Below are 22,181 nucleotides of genomic sequence, written 5' to 3' on the forward strand. Positions count from 1 at the left end.
AAAAAAAAAAAAAAAAAAGGCAAATAGAATATAGCATGAGTGAAAGTTCTAAGACAGTGGTTTGTATAGTGCTGAAAGTGTGGTTACTAGACCAATAACGTCAGCATCCTCTGAGCTGATTACAAACATAGAGTCTCAGGTTCCACCTCAGATGGACTGAATAATCAAAGCCTGCATTTTGGCAAGACCCCAGGAGTCACGTGTACATTAGAGTTTGGGAACCATTGATTTAGAGCAATGCTGTCCAATATTATTCCACATCCAATAGAACTGAAGCCACACATGTAGTTATTTTTAAATGGCCTGATTCAGGTATAAGTTACATACCATTAAATGCATCCATTTTTTTTTTTTTTTTTTTTTTTGTTAGATCTTCCCAGACCAGGGCACGAACCCACGTCCCCTTCATCGGCAGGCGGACTCTCAACCACTGTGCCACCAGGGAAGCCCAAATGCATCCATTTTAAGAAATGGTTTTTAATAAATGTTCAGAGCTGTACAACCATCACCACAATCCAGTTTGGGACACCGTGCATCACCCCCAAAAGATCCTTCATGCCAAATTGCAGTCAATCCCCATTCCTGCCACCCGTGTAGTTTTAAACTTTCTGGTAAGCACACTTAAAAAGTAAAAAGGTGTTGCACAGCAATGTAAATGTACCTAATACCAGTGAATAGTACATTTTTAAATGATTTAAATAGTAAATTGTATGTTGTTTTGTGTATTTTACAAAAAAAAAGAAAGAAAAAAAGAAAGCTCTGTGTACCTAACAAAACACATCTGCTGGTCAGATTTCGTCTAGGGTTTGTTCTTTTTAAAAAAACAGAATTGTAGTAAGAGATTTACCATAGAACTAATTGTCTGTGGAATATTAAACGGTGAAAGAATTTTTTTAAGAAAGTAAAAAGGTGAACAAGTAAAACAGATGAAATTTTTTTAATGTTTTCTTTAGCTCAGTATACCCAAAGTAGCATTTTAATATGCAATCAGTACTAAAAAATTATTGATGAAATACTTACATTCTCTTTTTCCATACTGCATACTCTTTGAAATCCGGTGTGTGTTTCAACACTCACAGCATGTCTCAATTTGGACAGGCCACGTTATAAGGGCTTCAGGAACCACGTGTGACCCATGGCTGCCATATTGTAAAGCACAGAGTTAGAGCTGTGGTTCACAAAGTGGGGTCCCTGGACCAGCACCCTCAGCATCACCAGAAATTATTGTTAGAAATTATTGGCCCCCAGCCCAGACCTGTGAATGAGAACCCCCAGGGGCGAGGCCCAGCTATCTGTGTTTCAACAAGCTTTCCTGGTGATTCTGGTGCCCACTGAGGTGTGAGAACCACTGGGACGAGTGTGAAGAAAAACTAAGTTGGTAAGGGGTAGACAGTGAGGAGGGCATCCTTCATTCTTTTTTTATTTTTTGCTTTCTTTAATTGTGATAAAATACACAAAATATAAAATTTACCTTTCTACCCGTTTTAAAGTATACAGCTCAGTGGCATTAAGTATTAAGTACACTCACAATGCTGTATAACAATCACCACTGTTATGTTCAGAAACATTTCATCACCCTAAACACATACTCTGCATCTATTAAGCAGTCCACTTCTTCTGGGTTATGGTAGTTAGGGAAGATCTCACTGAGAAGGAGGAAGAAGCTATGAATGGAACAATGTTACCAAACCGAACTCGGGCCCCTCGCTCAATGCACAGCAAAGCCAACCCCTTGACACTGCGTGGTGGTGAAGGAAAGTACAGCATTTATTGCAGGGCCAAGCAAGGAGAATAGGCAGCTCATACTCAAGAGACCCAAACTTCCCTGATAGCTTTCAGGGAAGGGTCTTTAAAGACAGCATGAGGGAGAGGGTCACAGGGTGTGTGATCAGGCCGTGCACAATTTTCTGATTGGCTGATGATGAGGTAACAGAGTGATGTTTCTGGAATCTCCATCATCAACCTTCTGGTTCCAGCCAATCTGGGGTCTATGCACTGGTGGTCAGCATACAGTTAGCTTCTTCTACCTGATGGGGGTTTTAATATCTGCAAAACAACTCAAGGATATGGCTCAGGATATTATCTATGGCCCTTGAGGAGGAACTAAAAGTCCTTAACTTTGTTTTATGGCTGAACTATTATTGTTTTGTCTTGCTTGGCTGCTTTCCTTTGTTTCTGCATCTTCTCACTTTCCTGATTAAATTTGCTCTTTGGAACTCAGAGAAGGCCTGGGAGGCTAAAGCTTTTCTACAAACAAGAGGCAGGGGACAAGGTGGGGGATTCTGTCTCCAGGAAGGCCCCACAGGGTCCTGCTCGGTTTCACCAGAGTGAATTTAACTGATCCCCTGTTGATGGACACTTAGGTTGTGCCCATCTATGGCTATCACAAACAGAGCTACAGCAACAAGATCCTGGTCCATATTTCTTGGCACACACGTGCAAGCCTGTGCCTGTAAGACGGTTCCTCCCAGGGGACCTGCCCCTGTTGCCCGAGATGCTGCATCACTTAGCTTAACTTTGTTCTATTTTACTTGCTACCCGAGTCATACATGGTCATGGAGGAAAAAGTAACAGTACAAATAAATCAAGGAACCAGAAGGACAAAACCAACCTTCTGATTCTCACCATCACACTCCCTAGCATTAAGGAAGAACCGTACTGTACAGCATGTCCTCTGGGCCCCAGGCACCTAGACAGCCCACCTCTGGGAGAGCACCCAAATTCCAGCTGCACCTCCGACCTACCCTCTATCCCTGCCCAGGGCCTTCCTCCGGATGCTCTTTCCCGAGAAGCTGGATGTAGAAAAGAAGGGCCGCCCCAGTACAGCCGGCTCCAAGATCAAGGTGGGCATGGGGAGGGATGGGTCCATTTCCCTCATTCCAGTGTCAATCCCTCCCCCATCCCAGGGCCTCTGGCACCCTCTGTTCACCAGGGCCTTCTTCCAGCTCCGGGGTTAAGGAGCTTGGACCAGCTTCCTTAATGTCCTCCTAACTCCCTAAATCCAGAAGTGAACCATCATCCTAACGTTTTTTGTTTTTTTTTGGTATTTTGGTCATGTCACTTTTTTGGTATTTTGGTCATGTCACTTTTTTGGTATTTTGGTCATGTCACTTTTTTGGTATTTTGGTCATGTCACTTTTTTGGTATTTTGGTCATGTCACTTTTTTGGTATTTTGGTCATGTCACTTTTTTGGTATTTTGGTCATGTCACTTTTTTCTTCATTGTGGTAAAATATACATAAAATTTACCATTTTAACCATTTTTAAGTATACGTCTCAGCAGCATTAAGTACGTTTGCATTCGTGCCACCATCCTCACCATCCATCTCCAGAACGTTCTCATCTTCCCAAGCTGAAACTCCGTCCCCATGAAACGCTCACTCCCCATCCCCTCCCCCAGCCCCTGGCCCCCACCATCTAGTTCCTGTCCCTGTGGATTTGACCCTTCTATGGAATGGAATCAGACGGCATTTATCCTTTTGCGACTGGTTTATTTCACTGAACATATCTTCAAGGTTCAAGCATGTGTCAGAATTTCCTTCCTGTTTAAGGCTGAATAATACTCCATTAACAGATATACCATTTTTTCTTACCCATTCCTCCACTGATGGACTCTTGGGCTGTTTTCACCTTTTGGCTATTGTGAATAGTGCTGCTATGAACATGGGTGTCCCATCCTAATAATATTTCAATAACCATATATGGGGCACTTATCAGTGCTGGCAGCAAACACAAGACATTTTACAGACGTGGGACTAGTCCCATCTGGCAGATGGCAGGCCAAGGCTCAGAGAGGCGCAGTCACTGGCCCAGAGCTGGGATCACACACCGGGGTCTCTCCTGCCGCTCCCCTGATCCTCCCACCTGGAATGATTTCCTTTCTAGTCTCCCCTGAGGGACTAAAACGTACAACCCTAGCCTCTCAGACACACACACGTGATTCTCTGCTTCCAAAGTACTGTGCCCCAAAGGACGAGCAGAAATTTCTGGGCAACATGCTCCCGCGTGCTCAGTTACTCCATCAACAAACGTTCAACAAGAGAAGCCACCGCAAGGAGAAGCCCGCGCACCGCAACGAAGAGTAGCCCCCACTCGCCACAACTAGAGCAAGCCCGCATGCAGCAACGAAGACCCAACGCAGCCAAAAATAAATTAATTAATTTTTTAAAAAAAGTTCACTGAGCACTTCTTATGTGCCAGGCTAAGTGGTGAATATGGCAGACATGTGAGCTCCTGGTTTTCGGTTTGAGGGCCAGGTAGACGCACGATATCAACCCCATGCGATATGTGCTAACAGAGTCACATATGGAATGGACCGGGGACACCTGAGCCCGTGGTCCGTGAGGTGCCACACACCCAGCCAGTGTGTCCTGTCTCTTGTATTCAGGGTGGGAAGAGAGAGGGGCCAGAGGGTCCCATCTGTGCTCCCCACCCCCACTTTCTCCCCGCTCCCTTAGAAACAAGCCAACGACCTGGTATCCACGCTGAAGAGGTGCACCCCCCACTACATCCGCTGCATCAAGCCCAACGAGACCAAGAGGCCCCGTGATTGGGAGGAGAACAGGTGACACCCCCACCCCACCTGGGCCAGTCCACACCAGCTGACCCTCCCTCCACAACCCCCCCAGGGTCGTGGGACCCATCAAAGGGCTCACCCAAGCCGACACCTAGGACCAGTGCAAAACCCCTCAGGGCCCCAGGGTTATACCTAACACTGATCAAGACCCCAAGGGAGGACCCCAGACTGTCTGTAGGATGCCCCAGGGACTAACACAGTCCTCCTCATTCCCCAAACCCCACGTGCCACCCAGCACAAAACTAACTCTCAAGCAGGCCCCTGTGTCCAGCAGTGAACCTCCCTCCCTAGACCTCAGAACTCACCCCCTAAACTGCCTCCAACACGAATCCAGACACCCCCCCCCAACTCCCAGGACCACCAGGGGACTCAGGCTGCCCTCCCTCCAGGGTCAAGCACCAGGTGGAGTATCTGGGCCTAAAGGAGAACATCAGGGTACGCCGGGCAGGCTTCGCCTACCGCCGCCAGTTTGCCAAGTTCCTGCAGAGGTGAGGCGCCCTCCACCACACACACCCTGGCCCCAACACCCAGCCGCCCTGCTAGCTGCTCAAACCCTCCCCTGCTCTCCCCCTCCAGATACGCTATTCTGACCCCGGAGACGTGGCCTCACTGGCGTGGGGACGAGCGTCAGGGGGTCCAGCACTTGCTGCGGGCGGTCAACATGGAGCCAGACCAGTACCAGATGGGGAGCACCAAGGTCTTCGTCAAGAACCCTGAGTCCGTAAGTATGTGTGAGAGACAGACAGACAGACACCAGCATCACCTGCATGGTCCTGCTCTTCAGGCCACTGTGCGACTGTGGGCATGCTTCCTCTCCCCTCCAAGCCTCAGTTTCTCCATTTGGAAAGTGGGGAGAGTCATAGCCACACCGCAGGATCAGGGCGAGGATTAGACAAAACAGAAAGTCCGAGGCATGGTGCCTGGCATGTAGTAGGTGCTCAAAAAGAACTAAATTAGCTGAACGGTCCATGGTGGCCAGGAAGCAGGTGAAGAAACGCATGGCCGCCTGTGCTGACATCCCCTTGGAGGAGATAAGAACTCACAGCTTATCCAGAATATGTCTTTTTCTATATATATTTTTTGGCCGTTCCATACAGCTTGCAGGATCTTAGTTCCCCCCCAGGGATTGAACCCGTGCCCCCCGCAGTGGAAGCATGGAGTCCTAACTACTGGACCGTCAGGGAATTCCCAGCTCTTAGCCTTTTATGAAAAGGCTAGAAGCACCACTGACATTATGCCACCTCTGCTTCCAGGGGCAAAAGGAAACAAACAAAGCAGCAATGACAAAGAAGTTCTGGGGAGCTAATGTACAGTGCAGTGATTACGGTTGACAGTACTGCATTATATACCTGAAATTTGCTAAGAGTAGATCTTCAATGTTCTCACCACAAGAAAGACGTGGTAATTATGTGACAGGACAGAGGGGTTAGCTAACCTAGGTGGTAATCATTTTGCAACATATATGTGCATCCAATTAACTCAGTTAAACTTACACGGTGTTATATATCAGTTATATCTCAATAAAGCTGGTGGGGGAAGTTTTTTAAAAAGCAACAATGACAAGAATAATGAAAAAACAAGGCTAGGAATCCCCTAAGGGCCCATCTGGCCCCCTGCTTCAGTGCACGGATTGGAAGGCACACAGGGAAATGGTCATCTCAATGAGCTGTACTGGTTCACCAGACTCCCAAGGGAATCTTAGGTTCCCCAGCCCAGGACAAGCTGTAGCACCAGGGAAAGGTATGCTGGGGACGTGGGCCAGGCCCAGCTGGGTGCCCATCACCTGCATAATCATGGCACCTGCTCTATAGCATCTCAGGGACTTTATGAAGACAACCAGGAGATTGTCTGCATGATTCCCTTGATGTTACTGTAACTTACAAGTAACTATTCTCTCATCAAAGCAAAAACATAACACAGTGGGGTGGAGCCTCTAGAGATTTCATAGCTACAAAAATAATCTGTCTTGGGAGGTCCAGATTCTTCATCCCCCAAACGTGTCTGCATCTACCTCCTAGAGCTTTTCCCTACGGAGGCACTTTGCTCCGAGAAATAAAAAGTCTGGAATCAAAGCATACAATGTAGATATCGTTAGCAGTAGAAACTCAGCACACACCAAAATTGTCCAAGGCTAAAACTGCACACCTGGAAGAATTTAAGTGGTAATAGATAAGAAAGAAAGGAAAGAGGGAGCAGAAGGGAAAAAAAAAAAAAAAGGAAAATGGGAGCGAAAGAGAGAGAAAGAGAATCCATCTTGCTGGTTACTGGCGGATTGCAATATCTGACTCTGAAAGGAAAAGATAAAAATTGACACTGAAAAAAACCAGACAAAATAAAGCTAGCGCTGCCTAAGACGATAGAAGGTAAAATCAAATTTTGACCAAAATTGCAGTCTGCACATTTTGAGGTGGAGAAGGTGAACCAGCTGGAAATGATGAAATTCACAAAGGTTAAAAGCTTGCTGGGAAAGTTTTATAAGGAAAAAGACTGAAATTTTGCACAGGAAAAAAAACCTGATCCTGATGAGAATAATTTTAGTAAAACAGAAACAATTTAACTGTGCTAGATCAAAAATTGATCAAAGAATTAAATTACTTAATGCAGTTGGAGCCTTTCTCAACTAAAAATGCACTTATGTTAGATTTGGGTTTTGTTTCTTCTAAACGTGGACTCAAAATACCTTGAATGTTTTACACACCTATCGGCCTTCATGGCCCATCATCCCAGGTGTATTAGTTTCCCAGGGCTACTATAACAAAGGACCTGGATGGCTTAACCCAACAGAAATTTAATTTCTCACATTTCTGGAGGCTAGAAATCCAAAACCAAGAGCAGGGCCATGCTCCCTCTGAAGTTTCCAGGAAAGGATCCTTCTTCGCCTTTCCCTAACTTCTGGCGATTGCCAGCAATCCTTGGCATTCCTTGGTGTGTAGACGTATCACCTCTACATCCTTAGTGTATAGTCTCTGCCTCTGGCATCACATGGCCTTCTCCTCTGTGTGTCTGGGTCCAAATTTCCCTCTTCTTATAAGGACACCAATCAGACTGGTTTTAGGGCTCACCCTACTCCAGTATAACCTCATGTTATCTTGATTACATCTGCAAAAACCCTCTTTCCAGATGAGGTCACAATCGTAAGTTCCCACCGAGTGGATAGGAGTTTTGGGAGAACGCTATTCAACCCAGTACACCAGGGCCAAGCTCAGATTTGGGGCACGCCCACCCCTGCCTGTCCCAGTGTAAAGGAGATGCCGTTAAAACTCTGGAGACAGGAAGATTCATTTTCCAAACTGAAAACACATCCTCTTCACTGGGCAGAAATCACAAGGTTGGAGGACACTTGTCCTGGTTGACTGGCCCACCCCCAGTTCTGCATGGCTGGTCTCCCTTTACTCGTAACTGTCCTTCCCTCGGCAAACCCCAGAATGCATTTACCTGCCCTCCAGACACCCTATACAAGGCATTACTTGAACGTGCTTTGCACACATACCCATGGACCCACAGAGTATTGGTCTGAGAATCAAAAGAAGATGTAAATGCTAGTCAACTCCCGGCAACCTGTGAACCTGAGATGTTTTTTTTTTTTTTTTCCTGGTGAGAACTCTCCACTTTTTATGAACAGTTATTAAACACCCACAGCTTTAAAAGTCCTTCAAGGTATATATTTTTAAAGTGAGAATTCTTTTAGTCCTGGCAGGGAAGCCTGGGGTTTCTGGGAGACATCAGCCACCTTGGTCAGCAAAGTGGCAGCCATGCTTTCAGCAGTGATGTGATATTTGTGTATTTGAGAAACCCCTCTGGGTGAAATGTCAAGTATTTTTCTAAATAAAGCCCGACTTCATTTTCAATACTTTTCCCACTTTCACTGATTGACAATGCTGTCCCTTGTGTCACTAAATTTCCATTTGAATTATGACGTTTCCCCATCATCCATCCTGGTCCAACTAGTTGTTCTATTCTTTGACCAGCACCCCATTGTTTTTATTACTGTAGATTTGTAATATTTTCATATCCAGTAGGTTTCTTTCCCTGATATAATCACCAGTTATTATTGCAGATGACTTACTCTAATATAGTTTATTCTCTAAGTCCCCTGTGGGTGGAGACTCTTAAAATTCAAAAGCCTTGGGCTTCCCTGGTGGCGCAGTGGTTGAGAGCCCGCCTGCCGATGCAGGGGACACGGGTTCGTGCCCCGGTCCGGAAAGATCCTACATGCCACGGAGTGGCTGGGCCCGTGAGCCATGGCCGCTGAGCCTGCGCATCCGGAGCCTGTGCTCCACAACGGGAGAGGCCACAACAGTGAGAGGCCCGCGTACCGCAAAAAAGAAAAATAAAATTCAAAAGCCTTTTCTCTGCTTTCTATGAAAGCTTCCTTTCCAGGGCTGCCATGGATGGGTGTGCAGGTTGTATACTGCACAACCATGTGGTAGCCGGTCACATCCCAGTCCTATCCATCAGATTTTCACATCTGCAGTACTTTGTTGGTTTTCCAAGATGCACACTGGTTTGCATTTCTAACGTCTCTGAAACTGAAGTGTACCTCACATGGATGACGTGCCATAGCTTAATTAGCACGAGAAACCATGATGTTATACCATTTCCGGTAAGACCACACAGCTAGTAAGTGGCAGAGCTGGGATGTGAACCCAGCAAGACAAACCTGCAGTTATAATTTAATGCAGAAGGTTGTGCCCCATATTGGGACCCTGGGGCCGGTCATTTGGAGAAAGACAAAATTTTTTGCCCACAGTGTAAGAGCATGTGTGCAGGTGCCTGTCAGCAAGAGCACGTGGGTGGGGTGGGCTCGGGGGAAACTGGAGACTGTGTTCCCCGGGGAGATGCCAGGACCCACCGGCCCTCCTTCTTGCCCAGCTCTTCCTTCTGGAGGAGATGCGAGAGCGCAAGTTCGATGGCTTTGCCCGCACCATCCAGAAGGCCTGGCGGCGCCACGTGGCAGTCCGGAAGTATGAGGAGATGCGGGAGGAAGGTGAGAGGCTGCGGGTGGGAGGCTGGGGCTGAGGACAGAGGGGCCTGGAGGAGCCAGGCTGTGATCTCTGCCCCTCACCCTGTGTCGCCACAGCTTCCAACATCCTGCTGAACAAGAAGGAGCGGAGACGGAACAGCATCAATAGGAACTTCGTTGGGGACTACCTGGGGCTGGAGGAGCGGCCGGAGCTGCGTCAGTTCCTGGGCAAGAGGGAGCGAGTGGACTTTGCTGACTCGGTCAACAAGTATGACCGCCGCTTCAAGGTGAGGCACTAGCAGGCGGCCACATCTGGGACCCTGACCCCAGCCTGGCCACCCCCCACCAGAGGTACACCCTCCCCTGGCCCAGACACACCTGCCCACAGGTGTAGGCTCAACTAATGTAGATACAGCTGTCCATCAAATACGCCCTCGTGTAGCCCAGACACACCTGTCCATCAGATACATCTTCACCTGGCCAGACACATCTGTCCATAATTACACACTCACCTTGTTCAGAAGCCCGGACCACAGATTCACCTTCACTTATCCTGGACATACCTATCCATTAGGTGGTACATTCTCACCCAGTCTAGACAGACCTCTCAGTTAGACACACCTTCACTTGTCTCAAATACACCTGTGCACAGGTAAACCCTCATCGGTCCTGGGCGCCCATGTCCAGCAGGCGTTACCTTCACCTACCCTGTACCTGTTCACTGCCCAGAAACCCCTTTCTAGCCAATATACCCTTACTTAACCTCCTGTTTCTTATATAAAGTAACCATTCATGTAGCTTCACATGGAGGGACCCTCACCTGACCTGTCCTTCACCTGACCTGCCAGCGCTACCTCTCTGCCTGGGGTTGATCCCCTGGGGCCAGGCTGCCGATGCCCGGGGCTCCTGCCACCAGTCTCTCTGGTTTTGCATCCTCATAGGCCATCAAGAGGGACTTGATCCTGACGCCCAAGTGTGTGTATGTGATCGGGCGGGAGAAGGTGAAGAAGGGACCTGAGAAGGGCCAGGTGCGTGAGGTCCTGAAGAAGAAGCTGGAGATCCAGGCCTTACGGGGAGTTTCCCTCAGGTGGGGCTCCCACAGGCACCCCTGCCAGCCCCCTTCATTCTCAGCTGCCCTCTTACTTGTTACCCCATCTGTCACCCTGAACGTCTTACCTGCTGCTGTACCTGCAACCTTCACTTGGTCCTACCCATCACCTTCACCTGCCCTCGCATTCATGATCCTTATTTGCCAACAGCACCTGTCCCCTCACCTGACCCTTACCACCTTTTCCAGCTCCTTGCCACCTCTCCCGTTTCCCCCAACCTGTGTAACCCCTCCCTTGCCCCTTACCTGACCCCTGACCCTACCCTGTCGCATCTCAAATGCCAGTCCTTCTGCCAGCCTCACCTGTCACTCTCACCTGCCCTTCCTCCCGCCCCTCCCCCAGCACGAGGCAGGACGACTTCTTCATCCTCCAAGAAGACGCGGCCGACAGCTTTCTGGAGAGCGTCTTCAAGACCGAGTTCGTCAGCCTCCTGTGCAAGCGCTTCGAGGAGGCGGTGCGGAGGCCCCTGCCCCTCACCTTCAGCGACACGTACGACCCTCACTCACCTCCTGCACCATCCTCGGGCTGGGCACAGTGCTTCCTCCTCCGCCTCGCGGACCGGCCGAAATGCGCCCTGCCTCGCCCCCTCCCACCCCGGGTCCGGGGGGAGGTGGGGACCCCCACAGCTTCCTCCTCTCCTCACAGACTACAGTTCCGGGTGAAGAAGGAGGGCTGGGGCGGAGGTGGCACCCGCAGCGTCACTTTCTCCCGTGGCTCCGGCGACGTGGCGATGCTCAAGGCTAGCAGTCGGACCCTCTCGGTCAGCGTGGGTGATGGACTGCCCAAAAGCTCCAGTGAGTCTACGCCGAACGGGGAGACGGAGACTAAGAGGCGCTCGGGAAGAGGCGGGCCCCTAGGGGCGGGACCATCCATAGGGACCAATCAAGGCTGTGGGGGCGGAGCCAGTGGCGCGGGCCAAGGGTGGGTGAAGGCCATGGAGGGGCGGGACTTGAGAGACCTAAAGAGAGAACGCGGCCGTGAAGAGGGCAAGGCTCGCGAGGTGACCAATGAGTGGGCGAGAAACATGGAAGGGGCGAGGCCAGGGAGTCCACCCTTGAGCCGGCTATGAATGGGGAGAGCCTTGGAGTGGGTGGACCCAGGAGCCAGTGAGAGATAGGTTCCTGGAGGGGCGGAGCCAATTATTGGGCGGAACCAGTGGTCCAGTAACTAAGGGGCTCCCTCCTGATGGGTGAGCCGGTGAGCCGGGGGAGCGGGGACCGGGGCGGAGCCACAGAGCGGATTGGACTTGTGGGCGGGGCCAAGAACCTTGTCTGGTCGTCACTCAAATCCCTACATCTTTTCCCCTTTCCCTTTCAGAGCCTACACGGAAGGGAATGGCCCAGGGAAAACCCAGAAGGTCGGCCCAGGCCCCTACCCGGGCAGCTCCCGGGCCCCCTAGAGGTGAAGAGACACCCCCCACTAAGTGTCTTCCTTGCCTCTTGTGGGCTCCAAGGCCTAAGCCAGACCTCTTGTCGACAGGATCTAACAAGCAGAGATGACCATGCTCTTCTTTTCTGTCCAGAACTCTCCATAGCTCCCCATCTCCCAAAGAATAAAGCCAAAGCTTAGTTTGGTATTCAGAGCCCTTCAGAATCCGAACCCAGCTAACCACTGACCTCTTCTCTCCTCCCACCTTACGCTCCTGTCATGCAAGCTACATCTTATTTTGCCAACTTACCAAATTTGTTCTTACCTTCAGGCCTTTGCTTGGGCTGTTTGCTCTGCCTGTCTCCCAAATTCCTGCTCCACTTGAGCTCTTATTCATCCTCCAAGACCCACCCACAAAAACCCTCCTACAGAAGAGGGTAGGGGAAAATCTTACCCCTTCAGAGTCTCCCTCTAGGGCCTCCTAGCCCCAGGGTCTCTCTCTCCAGGCCATTCCTTACCATACTGGGTTAAGAGTAGCTGCCTCTTCCCTCAGACAGGGAACTTGGAGCCAAGTCCCCCCAAATCCTCCTAGCATCACCCTGACAAATGCCCCCATCTCATTGCAGGCCTGGATCGCAATGGGGTGCCTCCCTCTGCCAGAGGGGGCCCCCTACCCCTGGAGTTCACATCCAGACGGGGCTCCCAGAAGCCACCACAGGGCCCTCCATCCTCAGCCTTGGGGGCCAGCAGACGCCAACGGGCACGGCCCCCCTCGGAGCACAACACAGAATTCCTCAATGTTCCTGACCAGGGCATGGCTGGGTAGGTGGTGTGGGAGGGCAGCCCCAGGAGGTGGGGGAGTGTCTGGGGCTATGACGAGTGCCTCCATGTGCCCACAGCATGCAGAGGAAGCGCAGCATAGGGCAGAGACCTGTGCCCGGTGTGGGCCGACCTAAGCCCCAGCCACGGACACATGGCCCAAGGTGCCGGGCACTGTACCAGTACGTGGGCCAAGATGTGGACGAGCTGAGCTTCAACGTGAACGAAGTCATCGAGATCCTCATGGAAGGTGTGTGTGCCAGGGCAGAAATGGGAGGAGCCAGGGCCTGGAGGTCACCTCCTAAGCCACCCTGGGAGCCTGGCCTCACTTGTATCGCACCCTGTACCCCAGCCTCATTCTTCTCACCTGTCAAGCACTAGGACTAATAGCAGAACCTACTTTGTGAGTAGGAAATGGGCCATGTCTGGATGGCCCAGGCCTCCAGACCTCCTACCTTGCCCCTGGGTTGCCCCTAGAGGAGCCTGGGACTCAACAGCACCCTCTGCAGGTGGGTAGGGGAACCCTTAGGGGTCATTCCTGGTTCCACCAAGGGGATTATGGGGAGGGACCTATAGGAGGAGAGGGATGAGGGACGAGTACAAGTGAATGGTCTAGAAAATGTCAGAGTGTGAGCCAGTGGCAGGGAAAACCCATGCGTTGCTCCCTCCCTTCCTTCTGTCTTCTCTTTTTTTTTGGAAGTCCCCTAAAAGACATGTTTTTTCTTTTCTTTGCCGCACCGCTCAGCTCATGGGATGTCAGTTCCCGGACCAGGGATCAAAACCGGGCCCTCGGCAGTTAGACCGCAGAGTCCTAACCACTGGACCGCTGGGGAATTGCCCTTCTGTCTTCTCTTTTCAGCTTCTGCCTTATGCCAGGCCAGTGCAGACGAATGACAGAAAGACAGACACAGAGCCAGCATGAAAGGCTTTCTCCAGAGCGGGCTGGGCTCAGCCTCACTCTTCCTTCTCTCCCACAGATTCCTCAGGCTGGTGGAAAGGCCGGCTGCATGGCCAGGAGGGCCTTTTCCCAGGAAACTACGTGGAGAAGATCTGAGCAGGACAGGGGCCTGGGATCCTGCCATCCCACCTGCCTGCCTGGATCCTGCCAGGAGCCAGGCCCTGCAATGCGGGTCTCATTTCCCTTGGCTGCATTGGCCAGAAGGTCCAGTCCTGTGGCCTCCAGCCCAGCCTAGCCCAGGTCCTGGGTCTAGGGATCACCACTTAAGCCACCCCCGGGCCCTGGCTTCCCCCAAGGCACACCTGTTTCCTCCTGTGTCAAACAGGGCTAACAGCAGAACCTACCTCCCAGCTGCCTTGTGAGTAGGAAATGAGTTGTGTCCTGCAGGCAAAGTGCCGGGCACAGTCTGGGGGACCTTGACAAGCTTGACTTCCCTCCTTTTCTCACCACTGAGGCAATAAATGTTTGCCGAGTGAACACATGAGTTAACTTACTGAGCCCCAACAAGGACCACCTTCTCACAACCCTGTGGGGTGGTAGCAGTGAATATCCCATTTTACAGATGGAAAACTGGAGGCTCAGAGAGGTTTAGTCACTCACCCAAGATTGCACAGAGCCAAGTCTTGAACTCAGATATGCTTCTGCCCCTCACAAAGCTTGAGTTTGTCTCACCTGCTAGCTTCCAGAAGCTGCATGCTAGCTTTCCTGCAGCAAATGTTCCAGTGGGTCCTGTCAGCTTTGACTCTGCACCCCCCTGCCAAACAAACTGGGACCCTACTGGACCCTGACAAAGGAGGCAGGTCCCACATGGCCCCCCATAATTCACCCTGAATCACCCCTGAACCCTGACCCCCACCCCATGTCTGTGTTTTCTTAGCCCTCACTCACCTGGCGTCAGGACCAGTTCTGACATGCGAGGGCCCTGGCCTTCTGCACTTATTGTCATGGTGAAGAGGGGGTCAGCCTAGCTACCAGTCCCCTCCAGCTGACTCTTGGGTCCCGCAGCTGTCTCCAAACCAGTGCCAGAGTCTGAGCCTTTCAGACCTTTCCAAATGAACAACCGCTCTGTGCTCAGCCCCACAAAGAGCAGTCAGTCTGGGAGAGATGGAGCCAGATGGGTGGGGTCAGGACTGTGCCAGAGAAGGGACAGGGCTTGGAGCAGGGGAGGGAGATGCAGAGAGAGTGTGGACATTGCTGGAGGAGCCAAGAAGGATGGAAAGGGTCAGCAGACCTTTTTTTTTTTTTAATTTATTTATTTACATATATTTTTTTGGCTGCGTTGGGTCTTTGTTGCCGTGCGCGGGCTTTCTCTAGCTGTGGTGAGCAGGGGCTACTATTTGTTGCGGTGCGCGGGCTTCTCGTTGCGGTGGCTTCTCTTGTTGCAGAGCACGGGCTCTAGGCATGCGAGCTGCAGTATTTGTGGCGCACGGGCTTAGTTGCTCCGCGGCATGTGGGACCTTCCCCGACCAGGACTGGGAACCCATGTCCCCTGCATTGACAGGCGGATTCTTAACCACTGCGCCACCAGGGAAGCCCTGGGTCAGCAGATCTTGATGGCAAATACCACACAGAGTGATCTATGCTGTGATGGGAGGACTCCAGGCAGAGGACACCTACCCACCTGGGGGATGGGAGATGAGGTATCAAAGAAAGACTGGTCAGCAGAGCCTTCTGTAGAATCTACACCTACCTGGGAAGCTGAGTGTGGCTGGGAAAAAAAAATCCCAATTTTGCAACTGGGTCTCAACAGCCTTTTATTAGCCAATCACTATACAAAAGCATTTAACCAGTCCCTTGAATGTCCCTGGTTCTCTGCATCTCTGATTTTTGCCCCTCCACTGCCCAGTCACCACTGTGAGTGTCTCTCTGCAAGACTTAGATTGGGGGACAGAGTCAGGGAGGACTGTGTGAGCCACAACCTCATCAGCTGGGCATTTCCTGGCGCTGAAGGGGAATGAGGGCCTCTGTCTCCCTTCACTGCCCTAGAATTCATCATGCAGGCTGCCCCCCCTCCTGGCACTTTGGGGTACAGCCCTGTGGCCCCACTGCCACAGCAGGCACCCTGTTTGCAGGAAGTGGGGCCTTCCGGGCAAGACTGATGGGTGAGGTTTGGGTGAGGCACTGGGGATGAAGAAGGGAGTGGGTTTGACATCTTCTAACAGACAGCATCTCACATCTAGGTTATAGCATCTTCGGACTGCAAACCTCAGTCAGCTTGGTCCCCCTCACTCAGCAACATCCTGTTGACTCTTTTACAAAATTTCTTAAGTTGGGCCCCTCCTCTCTCTTTCTTGGTTCCCTGTCCTTTCTGGGACCTCGCCCCACCCTTCCCCAGATTGCACCAACCTCCCCTGCGCGCGCACACACACACACACACACACACACACACACACACACCCCTCCACCCTGTATCAAAATGATGTTTTTTTAATTAAGGAGTTTTTAATACAGTTAATGAGTTTTAACTGTATTAATGATAATCAAAAGAAAACAGTTCTTTAAAATTCAAACAGCCCATGGGAATTCCCTGGCTGTCCAGTGGTTAGGACTCCGCGCTTTCACTGTGGTGGGCCCGGGTTCGATCCCTGGTCGGGGAACGAAGACACAAGGGATTTTTTTGGCCGCAATGCACGAGCTGCATGGTGCGGCCAAAAAAAAAATTCAAACAGCCCAAGAGTGTGAAAAATCTGTCTTCCCCTCACTCGAAAACTCCTGTCCCCCCCAATTTGTTAATGTCCATCTCCTTCCAGTGGTATTCTTAGCGTATAAAAGCAGATAGGTACATCTTATGTATATATAGATGGAAATACACCGTACGTAAAGCCTAAACTTGCCTAGAACTCAAGAAATACTTCCTGAACGGTTAAATAATGTATTATAGAGATCTGAGATCAAAGATCCACTTTACCGTCCCCACAATGACCCATCCTCCAAACGACAACCGGCGATCAGATGGTGTACCTCCCCCTGCTAAAGATTCAAGGTTAGAATAGAGATCACATGCCTCTCTTTCCATGGTTCACAAGGTCCATGCATGACCTTTCTTGCACCATGTCCACTTTCTGACCTCCACTCCCTGCCTCCACTCTGCTCCAGCAGTGAGCTGATCACCTCATTGTTTCTTGAAAAAGACAAGCTTGTCCCTCCCCAACTCAGGCCACTTGCACCAGCTATCCATTCTTCCCAGAGTGCTGTGGCCTCCTGACCTTCCACTGGCTCACTCCTTCCTGACCATCAGGTGACAACTCAGAAATCACCTCACAGGGCTTCCCTGGTGGCGCCGTGGTTGGGAGTCCGCCTGCCGATGCAGGGGACACGGGTTCGTGCCCCTGTCCGGGAGGATCCCACATGCTTTGGAGCGGTTGGGCCCGTGAGCCATGGCCGCTGAGCCTGCACGTCCGGAGCCTGTGCTCCGCAATGGGAGAGGCCACAACGGTGAGAGGCCCGCGTATCGCAAAAAAAAAAAGAAGTCACCTCACAGAGCAACTTTCCTGACCCATCACCATCACATCCTTCTGGGGTTTTGTTTTGTTTTGTTTTTCCTTTGTAGCACTTAATAGAACGTAAGATCGTTTGCTGCATGTGTTGATTCATTGTCTGTTTCCCCATTTTAAACCGTGAGCGGACTCTGGGAGTGGGGATGTTGGTCTGTCCTGTTCATCTCTGGGTCCCCAGCGCCTAGCACAGAGTAGGCACTCAAGAAATGTAGGTTGACGCGCAGCAACGAAGACTCAACACAGCCATAAATAAATAAATAAATAAAAACAACAAAAAGCAGCAGTGTTAAATTCTAGAGTGACTTTCTGAGATGTAGTGACACTTAGTGAGGCTGTATTTAAAAAAAAAGAAAAGAAACGTAGGTTGGATAGGTAACTCATTCCACGCCGGTATACCCAAGGCTCTCCATCCATCCTCCTGAAAACACGCACCTCTCCATCCTTAGGCTACACCCGTTCCGGGTGTCCCGAGGACGGACAGTTGGCTTGCTTCCCGCCCTTGGCTATCTCAGCAGACCCGTTCCAACGTCAGAACTAAGTGCATTGAAAATTTTGACGGCCACTGCCAATTTCCCTCGAAAGAGGAGGCCCTCTAAACACGACCTCTTCAAAAAAGAGAACCGCTGTTTATCCCCTTTCGAGGTATGGTGACGGGACTGGAGAGAATGAAGATGCTCATTTTGCAGAGGAGAACACAGAGGCCCGGGGAGATTTTAATCCTAGATCTCTGCCTGCAGATTCTTTGCACCCTACGACTGCCCTCGGCTTGCAAATCCACCACGGCGCACGCTCCGCCGTCCAGGACAATCCCGGATCTCAGGCCCCGCCTCTTCGCGGAGCACTGTGCACAGGCTCCCTCCTCCGTTCTCGCGAGACCTGGGAGGCGAAAAATGGCGCCGACGTGAGCGCGAGCCTGCGGCCACGGAAGGAGTCACCGCAGCCTTAGCTGGAGCCGCCGGAGCCGCGGGAACAAGAAGCCGAACCAGGCCGAGGATGGTGAGCGCGGCGCCGGGGACGCGGACGCGGCGAACCAGCGGGGACTGGCGGGGAGCGGCCCTGTAGCGCACATAGCCTCCGGCCGACCCCGCCCCCACATCCGGGCACTCGCCCGCCGCTGGCTGTCACTCGGGGAGCACCCTACCCCCTACTTCTGGGCCTGGTTTCGACTGGGCCACGCCCACAGGGCTCGGGCACCGCCCCAGATCTTCATACGGCCGGGGCCCCAGCACTTCCAGTTCGCCTGCACAGCTCGAGCCCAGCTGGTAGACATATCTCCGTCCTCGAACAAACCCCTCGGCCACTTTTGGCCCCTCCAGCATCTTCCTATCCGCGCCCGGTTCAGATCCCCGCCTTTGCCCCGCCCACTCCCTATGGGCCACGCCCCTGCCTTGTAGGGGGCCTCCCACCTTACCAAGTTAGGGTCAAAGGCATGCTTCTTTCATATAGATGATTCTTAAAAAGGTACCCCCTTCTACATTTGGAACACCTCCAAGCTCCCTCCCAGAGGATGGGGACACAGGAGGCAGGAGCTCAATCCACACCTCACCCCCTGCCACTCCTTAGGATGGGGGCTGACTGGGTGACGTCTCCGGGGCATTTGCTGCTTCAGGAATGCCCAGTGGTCTTGGCGGGGTGGAGTTCCCCTGGCTGGCCCAGGCAGACCCTGGGCCCAGAGGGGTTCTCCCCACCTCTTCCTTCCACCAGGAGGAGGAAACCTCGGGTCCCAGCCCGGACATGCCGGGCACTGCAGAGCCCAGCTCCAGTGAGACCGACAAGGAGGTGTCCCCAGTTGTGGCTGCTGTAGCCACTTCCTCTTCCATGGGGGAGGAGCCAGGCTCTGACCAGGCAGCCACACCCCCAGTGTGGGAACGTGGAGGGCTTGGAGGGACCCAGCAGGTTGCCTCCCCAGCCCCAGACAGTGGCCATGCTGGCCCTGGACCCGGCCTTGGCCTGACCAGCACTGTCTCCGGAACCAGTGAGGACCTGCGGCCTCCCAGACGACGCCCACCACCAGGTGACCCGTGATGGGGCCTTCTGGGGGATCACAGGCCTGGAACGATAGAAGTGAAGAATACAGAGTATCTCCAGACTTGGGGCCCATCTAGAGGGAATCACCACTTACTGAGCCCCAGGTGTATGCCAGGCTGTGAGCCAGGCCAACTCAGCCCCAACCCTCTGTTGGGGGAGGCAGAGGGTGAAGGCCCCAGTAAGAGACCATAGGGTAATTGCAACCCCATACATGCCTCTCTGGGGTAGGGCCCTGGACAGCGTGGATGGAGAAGGGATGGTGACACACCCCTCCCCTCGCTTCTGTGCGTCCTGCAGGGAAGCAGATACCCTGCTCCAGCCCTGGCTGCTGCCTCAGTTTCCCCAGCGTTCGAGACCTGGCACAGCATCTGCGTACCCACTGCCCACCCACACAGTCCCTGGAAGGTAGGGCCAGGGTAGGTGGTGGGGAGGCAGGTTAGGGCGGGAGGCAGGCAGAGCCGACTGGCCACCCCTCTCCACTCCTCTGTCCTTCATCCCTGCCCTACCAGGCAAGCTCTTCCGCTGTTCCGCCCTGAGCTGCACCGAGACTTTCCCCAACATGCAGGAACTGGTGGCACACGGCAAGCTGCACTACAAACCCAATCGCTACTTCAAGTGAGACCCCGTCCACCCCCACGTCTGCTGGCGCTCCGTGACCAGGCAGCTCCCCCCACCACTGGTTTGACAGCCACTACCGGGGGTCGGGGCTTTTCTCCCTTCCTAGTCCAGGGGGTTGGGTCGGGGAAGTGGGCATGAACTAGGGCAAGCCTTGCCCTTAACCTGCCCAGAAGAGACACTGGTCGCTAGAGCAAGTTCCAGGGACCCCGAGGGCGGGGCTCGGAAGGGGTTTGGGGGGCGGCATTCTTGGCGCGGCTCCGCCCAGCCCTCTACCTCCCAAGAGGAAAAGGGATCACCTAAGTCACAATTGAGACTTCCTTCCTCATCTTCCCAGGGCTCCGACCTGGAGGGGTCCGGAAGGGTCGCGACCACAGTAGGGGGACGCTTAGGGCAGACTCCTCCCCCGCAGATGGGGGATCTGTTGTTTGGGCCCGGGCTCCCTTACCACCCTCGAGCGGCGGCTCCGCAGGTTACTACGGATAGGCCCCTCCCTTGTCCCGCAGGAGACCCAGCCCAGCCCTGTGCCGCCCCCAGGTGTGAGAACTGCCTCCTGCGCTTCCGCACGCACCGCTCCCTCTTCAAGCACCTGCATGTTTGCGCCGAGCATGCGCAGAGCCCAGCCCCGCCGCCACCCCCCGCCCTCGACAAGGAGCCACCAGCGCCCGAGCGCCCCCCGGAGTCCGACCCTGCGTTGGCGCCTGGGCTACAGTTCCCGCTGCTCGAGCCGTTCACGACCCCTGCCCCTGCCCCCACCGGGCCCTTCCTGCCGTACTTGAATCCTGCGCCTTTTGGCCTAAGCCCCCCACGCCCGCGCCCCTTTCTGGCCGCCGCTCCCGGGCCGCCCGCCTCCAGCGCCGCAGTGTGGAAAAAGAGCCAAGGTGAGTGTGGGGGCAGGGACGCCTGAAGGGTGGGCTGGGCTCCCTCTAACTTCTGACCTTGACCCGCCCATTTACCGCAGGTGCCGGCGGCAGCCCGCGAAGACCCCAGGGCGGCTCCGATACGCCCTCAGGTGCGTGCAGGTGATCACCGGGGAGGGTGGAGGGGATTTCTCCCCTGCGGGGCATAGGGGATACTGGGAGGCAGCGGTGCCCACCCCCTTCCCAGGTGGCCAGAAATGTCACCCCCGAAATACAGGATTTTGCCTTAAAAAATTACGGCCCCTGCTCTTTATCTGCGCCGGCGTTTCCGTGTAAAACTCTCACCCGGTTCCTGAGTCCTTCCCCCTACGTTGGTTCAGAGGATCGGAGAGGGGAACGCAGATAAGTCAAGTTTGGTGCCCCCAAATACATGGGGAAACGCCCGGGAGAAACGGATCAGCCGTTCCAGAGCCCCGGCGCCTGGGAGCTGAGGGGGAGGCGGGGAGAAAGGTACGACCCGCCTTCGCCCCGGTCCTCGATCGCCGCTCTGAACCACGCCGCGTTGCGGGTGGGCTGTGGGTAGTTTTGTAATTTTAGGGGGGCCTCGATGGGCGGGGTGGCGGGACAATAAAGGAGGCAGATGAGCCAGCCTGTGCTGTGTCTGGGTCCCATGCCCCTCCAGTGCAGTCCTGGGGCGCTCCCACCGCGGAAGGGGGCAGGCCTCCCCCTCACAGCCCACCTGTGTCCCACCTCCCCTGTCAACCTCAGCAGTGGGACAGCTGTAGGTGGTCCTCTTTCCTGTCCCACCACTTCCAGAAACCATATGAGACAGAAGTTTTCCAGTTTTATTTAAAAACTTCCGGGAGTCAGGAGCGCCCGCCCAGCTGGAGCCCCCCAGGTCCTGAGGCCAGCACTGACTCTCAGGGAGGTGACAGGGTGGTGGGGCAGTCCCAGCAGTAGAAGGGAGGTGCCAGGGCCCCCAGGGCTGGGCACTCTGGCAGGCGGGAGCTCAGGCCTCATCGTCATCCTCCTCACTGTCTTTGGCTGCCCACTTCCCCTCCTCCCCCTGCCCCAGCTCTGAGGAGGAGGGTGGGTCGAGGCCAGCCCTGGAGAGCCTGGGCTTCCTGCCTTCTCACCTCTCCCGCATATATAGGTCCTCTTCTTCCTTTCCTTCCTGGGAAGTCACGCTGGGGGCAGAGTTCAAAATCTGGTCCCACACTGCTGTCACCAGAACCCTGAGGGTCAAGCCTCCAGGGTATGGAAGTCCCACGCATTGCTGGCAGCCACCCCTCGGGCCGGCTTTACTTCCTGCATCTTGCTCCCTTCCAGCCCAAGCTTCGATTCCGCCCGCCCGCCACCCCCCCACCCCGTCTGGAGCACCGGAGGCA

General features: G+C 53.3%; 2 protein-coding genes across 5 annotated transcripts in view; both read left to right on the plus strand.

The window, feature by feature from the left end:
* MYO1F (myosin IF) overlaps positions 1-14,277 on the plus strand; it is a 32,164-nt gene extending 17,887 nt beyond the window's left edge. Inside the window, exons 16-28 of the mRNA XM_024745703.1 lie at positions 2,762-2,843; positions 4,458-4,564; positions 4,966-5,064; positions 5,153-5,297; positions 9,449-9,563; positions 9,657-9,826; positions 10,481-10,626; positions 10,991-11,137; positions 11,294-11,442; positions 11,966-12,049; positions 12,643-12,838; positions 12,916-13,085; positions 13,813-14,277. Of these exons, the coding sequence (XP_024601471.1) occupies positions 2,762-2,843; positions 4,458-4,564; positions 4,966-5,064; positions 5,153-5,297; positions 9,449-9,563; positions 9,657-9,826; positions 10,481-10,626; positions 10,991-11,137; positions 11,294-11,442; positions 11,966-12,049; positions 12,643-12,838; positions 12,916-13,085; positions 13,813-13,889 (1,687 nt within the window). The 3' untranslated portion in view covers positions 13,890-14,277. The remainder of the gene's footprint in view (positions 1-2,761; positions 2,844-4,457; positions 4,565-4,965; positions 5,065-5,152; positions 5,298-9,448; positions 9,564-9,656; positions 9,827-10,480; positions 10,627-10,990; positions 11,138-11,293; positions 11,443-11,965; positions 12,050-12,642; positions 12,839-12,915; positions 13,086-13,812) is intronic.
* A 939-nt stretch (positions 14,278-15,216) lies between these two features.
* ZNF414 (zinc finger protein 414) lies at positions 15,217-21,331 on the plus strand. 4 transcript variants are annotated; one of them, XM_024745971.1, is made up of 8 exons: positions 15,217-17,932; positions 18,028-18,286; positions 18,995-19,304; positions 19,616-19,723; positions 19,828-19,933; positions 20,471-20,814; positions 20,895-20,945; positions 21,071-21,331. In XM_024745971.1, the coding sequence occupies exons 2-8, from the start codon at positions 18,284-18,286 to the stop codon at positions 21,127-21,129; spliced, it is 981 nt and encodes a 326-aa protein (XP_024601739.1). In that variant the 5' UTR covers positions 15,217-17,932; positions 18,028-18,283; the 3' UTR covers positions 21,130-21,331. The 4 variants fall into 4 exon arrangements, with proteins under 4 accessions (XP_024601739.1, XP_024601740.1, XP_024601737.1 ...); XM_024745972.1 differs by having other exon boundaries at positions 20,895-21,331; XM_024745969.1 differs by lacking the exons at positions 15,217-17,932; positions 18,028-18,286 and having other exon boundaries at positions 18,298-19,304.
* The last annotated feature ends 850 nt before the right edge of the window (positions 21,332-22,181 follow it).

The sequence above is a fragment of the Neophocaena asiaeorientalis genome, unplaced genomic scaffold (assembly GCF_003031525.2).
Source record: "Neophocaena asiaeorientalis asiaeorientalis breed wild unplaced genomic scaffold, Neophocaena_asiaeorientalis_V1.1 scaffold357, whole genome shotgun sequence".
In the NCBI taxonomy this organism is placed as follows: domain Eukaryota; kingdom Metazoa; phylum Chordata; class Mammalia; order Artiodactyla; family Phocoenidae; genus Neophocaena; species Neophocaena asiaeorientalis.